At 45.4% G+C, this 11,088-nt stretch overlaps 1 protein-coding gene across 2 annotated transcripts; it reads right to left on the reverse strand.

Moving 5' to 3' along the window:
• Positions 1-1,519: 1,519 nt before the first annotated feature.
• Isg20l2 (interferon stimulated exonuclease gene 20 like 2) lies at positions 1,520-11,064 on the reverse strand. 2 transcript variants are annotated; one of them, XM_032898124.1, is made up of 4 exons: positions 10,748-11,064; positions 9,065-9,901; positions 2,220-2,420; positions 1,520-1,760 (listed from the first exon to the last, which is right to left on the reverse strand). In XM_032898124.1, exons 2-4 carry the CDS (start codon positions 9,857-9,859, stop codon positions 1,647-1,649), a joined length of 1,110 nt encoding a protein of 369 aa, XP_032754015.1. In that variant the 5' UTR covers positions 9,860-9,901; positions 10,748-11,064; the 3' UTR covers positions 1,520-1,646. The 2 variants fall into 2 exon arrangements, with proteins under 2 accessions (XP_032754015.1, XP_032754014.1); XM_032898123.1 differs by having other exon boundaries at positions 9,065-10,013.
• Between the last annotated feature and the right edge of the window lie 24 nt (positions 11,065-11,088).

Raw genomic sequence — 11,088 nt, forward strand, 5'->3', positions numbered from 1 at the left:
GTGTGCACCACTGAGGAAGTGCTGCCAGGCTTCGTCACCAAGCACCCTTCCCCTGTGTCCCTCCCGAATGCCCATGACTTCACTCCACCACACTCCCCTGGTCACATGCCCTCTGTATGTGCCTGAATAGCTTAGGTGTCTCTTCAGGTATGATAGGAAAGATAAGACAAAGACTTACCAGAGCTTCAAATCATCTAGCAAATACGGGCTCTAGTGACCCATCCAGAGAGCCTAGAGATCTTCTTACAGCACCACACAGCCCTCCATACTCTGAGATGTTATTTAATATAAAGCCAAAAAGAACCCACTACATGAGCTGGAGAGATGGCTCTTTCCAGAGGATCTCAGCTTCATTTCCAGCACCCACTTTCCAGAAACTCACAATGGCCTGTCACTTAAGTTCTGAAGGATCTGACACCCTCTCCTGGACCCTGAAAGCACACACATACACATAAATAAAATAAAAAATACATCTTTTTATGTAAAAAAAAAAAAACCACCAGTATTCTATTATAAAAATTCATAAGAATTATATGAATTAAGAGGCTGCATTTGCAAGGTAAAAGACTGAAAGACTATTAAAACTATATAAATTCTTTTTAAACTAAGTGGAACCTAAATTAAAATTCAGCAAACAACCACACAATCCTTTCCTTCTCTTTTTCTACTTCTATGAACCAGAACTTTTCTATGTACTCAGACTGGTCTTAAGCTCTTGATCTTCCTGTCTTGGCCTCAAAATCCTGAGATTACAGACCATCACACCTAGCTCCAATCAGGACTCATCTGAAAGTGAAAAGATACTGTTAAGTATTTTAGAACAAAAAAACCTCATAAATTAACAGAACCAGGGGGTTGGGGATTTAGCTCAGTGGTAGAGCGCTTGCCTAGGAAGCGCAAGGCCCTGGGTTCCGTCCCCAGCTCCGAAAAAAAAAAAAAAAATAACAGAACCAGGCACAGCGGTGAACACACACCTGTAGTCCCAGCTACTTGTGGGGCTGAGGAAGAAGTCATTTAAGGCCAAGTGTTTGAGGTCAACCTTGGCAACTCAGCTACTCCTTTACCCCACTCCCCACAAAAGGAGACAGATCTATGATATGTATCCCGTAGATAAGGTAGGTGGGAAACTGTATTCCCTGGTGTGCCTTGCTCCCTCAAAGTCAAGGCTGACTAGCACAAGCACTGTGACATGTGGTTAGCACCACTAAAGAAGTAAACAGTTGCGGTCCCATTCCTTCTACTATCCCCCACCCCACACTGGAGACTGTATCTAGTGGTTTATGTGCTAGGTAAGTGTTCTAGCACCGGGCTTTACTCCTGGCCCTCTTCTTATGTTAGGACAGGGTCTCACTGGCCTAGAACTAATTCTGTAGTCCAGGCAGACCTTAAATCTATAACCTGTCTCGGCCTCCCAAGTATCTGAGATTACAAGCCTGGGCGTTCTGCCTGACCTAGAGGTGGATTTTAACATGAAGGCTTTCCCCTTCCATGAGACACTTAACACACAGTGACCACAATAGCTGAGATGAAATTTCAATGGGTATTAAGTCTCTGGTCAAGCTCCTCTCCCCAATGATTCCGGCTTCTACAGGTGAGAAGCTGGCAGAACTGTGGGTTGGTCTACTGCATGTGTCTCCCTGGGACTGCTAATTTTCTGGAGGATTCTGGGCCAGATGCTGTTCCCATTCAACTTCAACCAACTTGTACAGCTCCAATGTGGCCTGGGCATCTTCCACCGAGGAATGTCCACTTAGTCCAGTCTAAAGGGGAAAAGAACATGAAGACAAAAACTATTTCTTTTTCTAGACAACTCTGGACCCCCCTGTAGCCTGCTAGTCATCTTTTACATCTTTATCTTTTACAGTTTATGAATTTTATCAGGAGTCTACTGGGGACCTCCTAGCACATCGCTGAGTTCCCCTCCTGGAAAGCCCATTCACTCCTATGACAGTGCTTGTGTCATATGAAGTTCGGCAGAGCAGGACATTTCAGACAAGCCTTCTGGGTCTTCTTCCTTAAGTGCTCTCTGTGTGACATGTACCCACAGCTCCACATTCTGTGGCCACTGTCCTGACTGCTAAGCATGTTAAATGTTTGAGTGGCCTTCTTTTCCCACTGTATCATCTGGTACAGTCCATAAAGTACTCAGGAATTATTTCTCCTTACAGACAGGGAGATTACTGGGTGACGGTTGGTGGGGGCACTTGGAGAGAAGTTACCTGGATGTCCCGACTCAGCAGCTTCTTGGTGAGATGCTTCAGTGACAAAGTGACATTTTCTGGGCAGTCAGCCTTCCGGTTGAGGAGTGGTATTTGGGAAGTGTCTCGAGTGAGGGACTTGGGATGAAAGTACTGTAGGGCTTTGTAGTCATTGTGAATGGCATGCCCTACCACTACCTTCCCTGAGAGTATCTTCAAGATCTGGAATGGGCACATAATGAGGTAATGAGAAGCCATACTCAAAGGTGGAGCTCCTTATATCCTGAAGGCCCAACATGGCTATCACCAACATATCACCCCACCACCTCCACCCTCACCTGTCTTGAAATGCCCTCTCCTTTCCCTAGAGAACTGCTATGTAATCCTGTTTAGATTTTATCACCAGAGGTTCCTTACATGTTTATTAATTTCCATCCCAACAATAGTTATCAGTATTCTCCCCTGGCCCACCATCCCCAAAGAACCTGAGGCCTTGGATATGCCAGGCAAGTACTCTACCACTGGCCATTATCCCTAGCTGCTTCCTTCAGTCTCCTACGGAACATAAAGTTGCTGATCATGGGGCTAAAGAGATGACTCAGTAGTTAAGAGTATGTACTCTTCAAGAGGACTAGAGCTCAGCTCCTGGCACCTACATAGGGGGACTCAACCACCTGTGACCCCAGTTTGAGAGGATCTAACACCCTCTTGGGGTCTCCAAAGGTACTGCACACACATGTGAAAACACACAATTAAAAATAAATCTTTACAAAAAAGTTTAATTACTAGACAAGGTTATATAAACCTACAATCCCAGCATAAAGAAAGCTGAGGCAGGCAGACTGTAAGTTACAGCATAGTCTGAGCTACACGAGACCTTGTCTCAAAAACAGGGTTTGTGGGATTGGAGAGATGCTCAGCAATTAAGAGCACTGACTGTTCTTCCAGAGGTCCTGAGTTCAAATCCCAGCAACCACATGGTGGCTCACAACCATCTGTAATGGGGTCCGATGCCCTCTTCTGGCAAATAAATCTTAAAACAAACAAAGACAAACAACACCCAAACAGGGTTGGATCTGGGAATGTGCTCAGAGTGCTTGCTTAGCACATGTGAAACCCTGGGTTCTAGCACTGCAATACCTGGGCACGTTGGCACAGGCCCAATCCCTATATTTGTGAGGTCAAAGTAGGAAGAACTCGAGTTAAAAGTCACTTTTTGCTCCACAGAAAGTCTGAGGCTAGCCTGGGACACATGACACCTGCCTCAAGGGGGGAAAGGTAGCAAGATGGATTCTGAACGTAAAGATTCTTGTCACCAAGTTGGATGATCTGCATTTGATCCTGAGCCGTGCATGAGAGGAGAGAACCAACTTCCACAAGCTATCCTCTAACTCTACCCTCAGGTCATGACACACTCCATCTTCACAAAATAAACGAGAGGAAAAAAAGCCAAGAAAACAAACAAGCGATAGGAGTAGAGCTGCAGGTGGGGTTTTCTGGATACTTGTCTTGAATCCAACTAACTTCTCAGCATTTAAAATCTTACAGGCTCTGCAGGCCATACTCAAAATGGGTTTGTGAAAACAGCAACAGTCCTGCACAGCTTTTAGGGGACCCACTTAGTAATGCATCTGGGCTCATCTAAGATTCACAGCCCCAGCTTAAGGAAGGTGCAATGCTTCGTGATGAAAACCACATAGTGTGTCTTCGCCCGAGAAGGTTTAATCAACAAGCATTTGCTTGCTGTCTGTGCTATGTCCAGTCTCCTACCCAGCACCATCTTCATCTCATCTGGCCCTCGTCTGCCCTTACCGAAGTGACCTCTCCCACACATCTGCTCAACTGTAAACCTCACTGTGTAGTCCTGGCTGGCCTCAAGTTTAAAGCTCTACCTGCCCCTGCCTCGTCAGTACTGGGACCACCATGCCTGGTACTTCCTGACTTTTTAAAAACACCTAGCTACTTCATCTCTAATAAACCTCCTTCATCGGGGGGGCTGGAGACGTGGCTCAGCTGGTGCATGCATTCGGCCTTGGGTTGTATCCCCAACTCTGTGTGAACTAGGTGTGGTGGCACATGCCTATAATCATAGCACTCAGGAGATAGATACAAAATAGTCAGAAGATCAAAATCATCCTTAGCTACAAAGCCAGTCTGAGGCCAGTCTGGGCTACGTGAATCCCTGGAAGTGTGTCTGGAAAAAGAAAAGAGCAAGGACCTCAATTGCAAAGCAGACCAATGGCGCCCTCTGGTGGCTTCCCAGGACCAGCAGGCTCTCATGTCCTTCACTGCTCTTACCCTACCTCCACTCCTTTATTATTAGCAGTGAGGAAAGAGAATCCCGCTACAAACCTTGTGTCTTTTATGTCTTACTACAGGCCACCCAGATCTCACCAACCAATATAATTATGCTTCAATTCAGCTTTTTAAAAAAAGTTTGACTTTATATGCATGTGCACCTCATGTGTGACTGATGCCCAAGGAGGCCAGAAGAGCATCTCTGGAACTGGGGTTACAGATGGTTGAAGATGAATTTCCACATAGGTACTGGGAACTGAACTCAGGTCCTCTTAGAAGCAATAGGGGCTTCTAACTGCTGAGCCATCTTTCCAGGGTGCTTTGACTTTTAGCGTTCCTATGGTGGTTAATCTCCTCAACTTGACAAGATCTAGAATCAGGTAAAGACAAACTTCTAGAGGTGTCTGTGAGGGAGTGTCTAGACTGAGTTAACTAAGGTAGAAGACCTACCCTAAACGTTGGTAGTAACCAGCTGCCTCACACTCCTGCTGCCATGGTGAACTGAAGTATAAAGCTATTAGCCAGAATAAACCCTTTATTCCTTAAACTATTTTTATCACAACAATAAGTAATATAGAGAAATAGTAGCGAGGGGTGAGGCTATTGCTGTGATAAAGCTGACTATGGCCAACATGTGCTCATGTATTTAAGTGCTCAGCCCCCAGTCTGTGACTTATTCAGGAATTATTAGGCGGTGTGGCATTGGCAGAGAGATGTCACTAGGGGTAGGCCTTGAGGTTTCAGAAGTCCATATCAAACCCAATGTCTGTCTTTCTTTGCCTGTCATCTGTGGGTCAGGATGTTAATCTCTCAGTTACTGCTCCAGCCATGCTGGTCTACTTCCTGCCATGACAATCAAAGACAGATGAACTCTGAAACTGAGTAAGCCAAGTAAACACTTTCTCTTTTTTAGAGTTGACTTAGCCATGGTCTCCTCATAGCAGTAGAACAGTTAGACTCTGATCATGTGGTTCTTAGACCTTTGGAACTGGTTTTGGGGAGGGAATGTAGGAGTTTAGAGCTATAGGTTAGAGAAGAACTAGAGTAATGGGACTAATTTGGCAGAAGATACTTCTACACAGGGTATTCTATTCAAGGCTATGCAAAGGCGACTGCTCACTCTTATCCACATCCACAGGGAGAGGGAGCAGGTAGGATATTAAAATACGGGGGAAAAAATAGTTTGGTGGGGAAAGGACTATATGCCGTACATTCAAAGTTACAGGTGATACCACCATTCCATTGGGATAAGGGGGAAAGTGCATAGGCTAAGACCCCGTCCACAGATTCACGTCATTTAAATGGAGAATGTCAAATAGCACTTAGGAAAAAGTTTTCAATTAATCTTTAACCAAAGCAAACAGAGGTCCTTACAACTTTAGTTTAAGTGGACCAGGCTACATTTTGAACTGGAAGCAAAACTCTGCAACACATGACACTGATTTTTTAGGGAATAAAAAAAAAATTCAAAAATAAGGGAGTCAGGGGGGCTTACATGAAGGCCATTTAAGGGCCAGGCCATGTGTGACAGGATTGGTGCCTTTTCAAGGAGGCTCCTGCACAAAGCTGTGAAAGTGAAACCTAAGTTACAATGGAGAATCTGAAATTTTGGAAATTCCAGAACCACAGTACATTTGTCAAGAAAACTACAGGTACAAAGTGAAGCTAGCCCAACAGAGGGGCTCTGTGTGCCACAGACAGTAGAGGTGAAAGGGCCAGCCTACCTGTGGACCTGGCAGTCCAAATAATATGACAAGCGCAGGATGCTGGACATGGAACTGGAGGCTCTGGTGTTTGCCCTGCTGTCTTTCCCTGCTATATCCATGGCCAGCTAAGCCACAAGACCTATGGTCCTGGGTGCTAGAAGCAAGCCAGGAGGGAGCAAGGCAGTAAGCAATTCCAAGACCTTCTGTTTCTGCCTCCAGGTTTCTGCCTTGAATTCCTGTTCTGACTTCCCTTCTTAGACTACACTTGCAAGCTAAAAGAAATCCTTTCCACCCCCAAATGCTCTTTGTCATGGTGTTTTATCACAGCAGTAGAAACGCTAAGAAAGAAATTGGTGCTAGGTTGTCAAGTACTGCTGATATAACACTAACCGTGTGTTTTGGGGAGGACTGAGAAAGGACTCTGGAATTTGGTACTGGAAAAAACATTAAGTGTTGTCTAAGCTAATGAGCTGTTGTGAGAACTTAGGATAATGCTGAGATCAGTGAAGAGGATGAAGGCCTGGCTTGTCAAGTTTCAGAGAGAAGGTTAAAAGTTCCCTAAAGATTCTATTAAGGGGGCTGGAGAGATGGCTCAGTGGTTAAGAGCACTGACTCCTCTTCCAGAGATCCTGAGTTCAAATCCCAGCAATCACATGGTGGCTTACAACCATCTGTAATGAGATCTGATGCCCTCTTCTGGTGTGTCTGAAGACAGCGACAGTGTGCTCATACACATGGATAAAATAAATCTTAAAAAAAAAATCTATTAAGGGCCAAGCATAGCAGTGCACACCTTCATTCTCAGCACTTGGGAAGCAGAGGCAGAAGAGTCTGTGAGTTCATGGCCAGCCTGGTAAAAATGGTGAGTCATAAGATAGAACTACATAATGAGTCTTGAAAAAACGAAAATAACAAAACAAACAAAAAACATCACTTAGGTGAAATCTTCTAGCACACAGCTCTGTTCCAGAGTGGGACAGGGCTGCGTCTCACGCTGGCAGTCAGAACTGCTAACACGCAAGAGTCGCCAGTCTGGATCATGGAGAGGCACTGGTGATGTGCAGCCCTGGCTGCAGTAGAAGGCCCACTTCTACTAGGAATCACACAGTCCCTGAGGAAAGCCCAGGAGAAGCTATTGGTAAAGGGGCCTTCTTGCAGTGGAGACCCCATCACCATTGGATGACCACCAAGGACTGCGACAACTTTAAAGTGGAGCTAGCCTGAGCCTAGAAAAAAGGCTGTGTGTACCGTGCAAGCCCTTCAGATCCTAGAAGATTGTGCGTCTCAGAATGTGACACTTAAACTTCATAATGTTGGACTTCAGTTTAATTTCCTTTGACTGTATGTTGGGTCTTTCCTCTTGAAATAAAACATTTAACCTGTCTTTGATTTTACAAGAACCCATAGTTATGAGACCTTAGAGAAATTTGGAATTCTAAAGACTTTAGATATTGAGGTCCACATCATAAAAAAAAAAAAAAAAAAGACTTTAGATATTTATAAGACTTTAAACTTTTTAAGTGTTTGAATTCTTAAAGACTATGAGACTTTTAAAGTCTGGAGAATGTTTTATATTGTGATGTTGATATTAATATGACATCTTGGGAACAACAACAAAGGAAAGTTATGATTTAAAATGTTTGTTAAGCTGACAGGGGTCAACTCCTTTGTCAATTTGAGACATTTTCCTGAGAAGAGGGGATCTTACTTGAGATAGTGCTTCCACAAGACTGGTCAATAGACAAGTCTGTGGTGCCTTCTCTTTTGATGGTGATTGATATGGGTCGTGCCACCCCCAGGCAGGTTATTACAAGAAAGCAAGCTAAACAAGCCAGGAAGGAGCAAGCTAGTAGCAGCATTCCTCCATGGCCTCTGCCATGGAGTTCCTGCCTTGAGTACCCACTCTACCTTTCCTCATGCAGGATTATAACTCTAAGTTGAAATAAACCCTTTCTTTGTTCTTAAGGTTGCTTTTAGTCATGTTTTCTCACAGCAATAGAAACCCTAAGACAGCTGGGTTCTATGGATTCTGGATTCAGCCATTATGCGTGTGCTGTAAGCACTTTACCTAAGGAGGCTTCTCTAAACTTGTTTTTGAGGCAGGGCCTCACCATGTAACTGTAGCTGACCTGGAACTCAGAGATGCCTATCTCTGCCTCCCAAGGATGGGTTTAAAGGTGTGCTCCACCACATGCGGCCTTTGTTTTCTGATGTGATGGCGCTCTCAGTTAAGAGTCTGCCTAAGTTTCAGAGACTCAGTTTAGACTGTTAGAAACTATGAAAACTTTTACAATTGAACAAAATCCAGTTTGTATTTCTGGATGGCTATGAGCTTGGCTTATGAGGACCAAGGATGGAAGGCTTGGCTAAAAGTATCATGTTTAGTCATAAGTTGACAGTTGTGATAGTACTGTTTACTTGACAGAATTATCTAGAAGACAAATTTGAGCATGTCTGTGAGCTTTGGATTGCGTTAGCTGAAGTGGGAAGAGCCGTGTAAAAAAACTAAAACAAAACAAAATAACCTATTCATTCCATTGGCCGGAGTCCTAGGCTGAATAAAAAAGAACAGGAGTCAGTATTTACTTCTCTCTGCTTCCTGACTGCTCAGTAGCTACATCCTGCTCTTGCTGCCACAATGTCTGCACTGTGATGGAAAAAAATCCTTAAACTCCGAGCCCAAATAAATTCATTCAATTCCTTTGCTGAATATTTTGTCATGGTATCCACAAAAACAATTCCTTACTCCAACAGGAAGCCTTCTTGATCATGTGACATTATTACCATCCTTTGACACCTCCCCAGAATATTACTTATTCAAAGTCCTCTCCGGACCTCTCTGTCTTGTCCCATGCTCCTCACCTGACTCCGAGCAGTCTTAAAGGGGGTAGCATTAACCATGTGGCACTTCCGGATGCCACTCCACCTGGTCCGGTAGTCCACGATATAGCAGGGGGGGCGGATGTACTCATCATATAGCACATCTCCATTGTAATTCACGATGCTGCAGCGAGCCAAGGAACTCACACGCCCCTTGGGTCCCGTGCCCACCATTTCACAGTCTATTGCCACCATCTTCCTTGGCAAGCTTTGAGGGACTGTAGGGCACTTATCCTCTGGTTGAGCTTGGGTGGAGTTCTGTACAGCATTTTTCTTCAAGGGCTTCTTGTTGGAGCCTTTATCCTTTGACTGAGCTTGGGTGGAGTTTTCTGTAGCAATTTTCTTTTTCAAGGGCTTCTTGGAGCTCTTCTTCTGGGTGCGTCTTTTAGGCTTTGGAAGGGCACTCTGAAACTCCCCAAGCAAATCTATTTTAGCCACAACAGAATCAGTCTTCTTTGAAGGAGCAGGGGTCAGCCATGACAATGATGCTTTCTTGTCTTTGGACTGCTCTGAGTCCCTCTTGGAGGCAGCTGCCTCTTTCTTCTTCTTTAGGCATGAAAGGATCTTCGAAATGCTATCTACTCTTGAAGTTTCCCCTTTCTTTGGAGGTTCTGAGTTTAATTTAGACACCTTGCTAGGGGGTTGGTTCTTTTTACTCAGAAATCCTTTCTGTTCCAAGAACCTTCGCTTCTTGACAAAACGTTGATGTTTGGCATTTCCTCCAAATGCCTTTTTCGAAGGTTCCCCAAAGTCCAAATTCAGGAGTATGGTAGACATGAGGTCAGTGGATGGTGGGAGAAAGCTGGGAAGAGTGGCTCACTGATGGAAAAAGGATGAGAGTCTCATTCTCTGTGGAATCCCATAGTTCAACATGAGGAGATCTGCTATTAGCCTTGGGGGCAAAAGTAATCCTGATACTTGCACCATAGGCCTGAGAGAAAAAGAAGACCAATTCTGGAAGACTTAAGTGACCAATTCTGCAAGCCCAAAGCCTGGATAACTAACGAAGCCCCCACAACTCACCCTTAGGTTGATCTTAAAAGGGTTGTTTCCTCTCTCCAGATCTGTGTCATTCTAAAAACTAAAGATGCTGGGGCTGGAGAGATGACTTAGTAGTTATAACCTGTTGGTCTTGCAGAGATGTGAAGTTCGGTTCCCAGCACCCACATGGTAGTAGTAGTTCACAGCATCTGTATCTCCAGTTTCAGAAAAATTAGATGCTTTCTGATCTCTGTAGGCCCCAGGCAATTAAACGATACACATATATAAATACAAACAAAACACTCACACAAATAAAACCAATAATATAAAGTGAGGATGCTAAGGCTGGAGATAAAAGGGTGTGGGGCCCACAAAGATCGAACTCTATCGTAGTCAAAACAAATGCGTACTGAAATAGCAGAAAAATGAAACTTCTAAGAACATTTGCCAGTCCTGAGATGTCCTCCGGATCACCCAGGAATCCTCAACGTGCTACAAAATAAGAGCAAATCCAGGTATCGCTCTCCCTAGGCTCCACGTGGAGGAGCGATCTACCTTGCCTGGCCCCAACATAAGAACCTGTGACACCACACAGCAGAGGATCTAAGTGGAGGAGGATCCAGACAGGACACCTCCGCCACTGTTGACGGTCCCCCAACCATCCCCGAACACCTATATACCTACCTCCAAGTTAGGTCCCACTAAAATCGCAAGCGTCCGGAGCCGGATGCAGGCGCGCGTCGACGTATGCCCGGACGGCAAGAACGCGGGCGGCAACGGGAAGGCGGCCGGCGCACACGCGCCCGCAGCGCCCCCACCTCAGGCAGCGAGGCCAGGGACTCGGAGTGAGTGAGCAGTGGCAACGGTGGTGGCGGCGGTGGCGGCGTGGGTGGGGGCGGGGGCGGGATGCGCTCCCCGGCCCCTCGGGCCCCGTGGAGGTACAACTCGAAGGTGGTGGGCCGCGGAAAGCGGAACAGAGCGCGCCGGAACGGTGATCCCACTTCCGGGAGGGAGGGCGGGACCTG

Source organism: Rattus rattus, chromosome 3, assembly GCF_011064425.1.
Source record: "Rattus rattus isolate New Zealand chromosome 3, Rrattus_CSIRO_v1, whole genome shotgun sequence".
Classification (NCBI taxonomy): domain Eukaryota; kingdom Metazoa; phylum Chordata; class Mammalia; order Rodentia; family Muridae; genus Rattus; species Rattus rattus.

What these genes read in the sequence shown, in the direction of transcription:
- Isg20l2 (XM_032898124.1), bottom strand. Translation starts at nt 9,859, where the DNA reads ATGTCTACCATACTCCTGAATTTGGACTTTGGGGAACCTTCGAAAAAG. An exon ending in TTAAGACTGCTCGGAGTCAG is followed by an intron (nt 2,421 to 9,064) that starts GTGAGGAGCATG and finishes TGCCCATTCCAG; the next exon opens with ATCTTGAAGATACTCTCAGG. An exon ending in TGCTGAGTCGGGACATCCAG is followed by an intron (nt 1,761 to 2,219) that starts GTAACTTCTCTC and finishes TTTCCCCTTTAG; the next exon opens with ACTGGACTAAGTGGACATTC.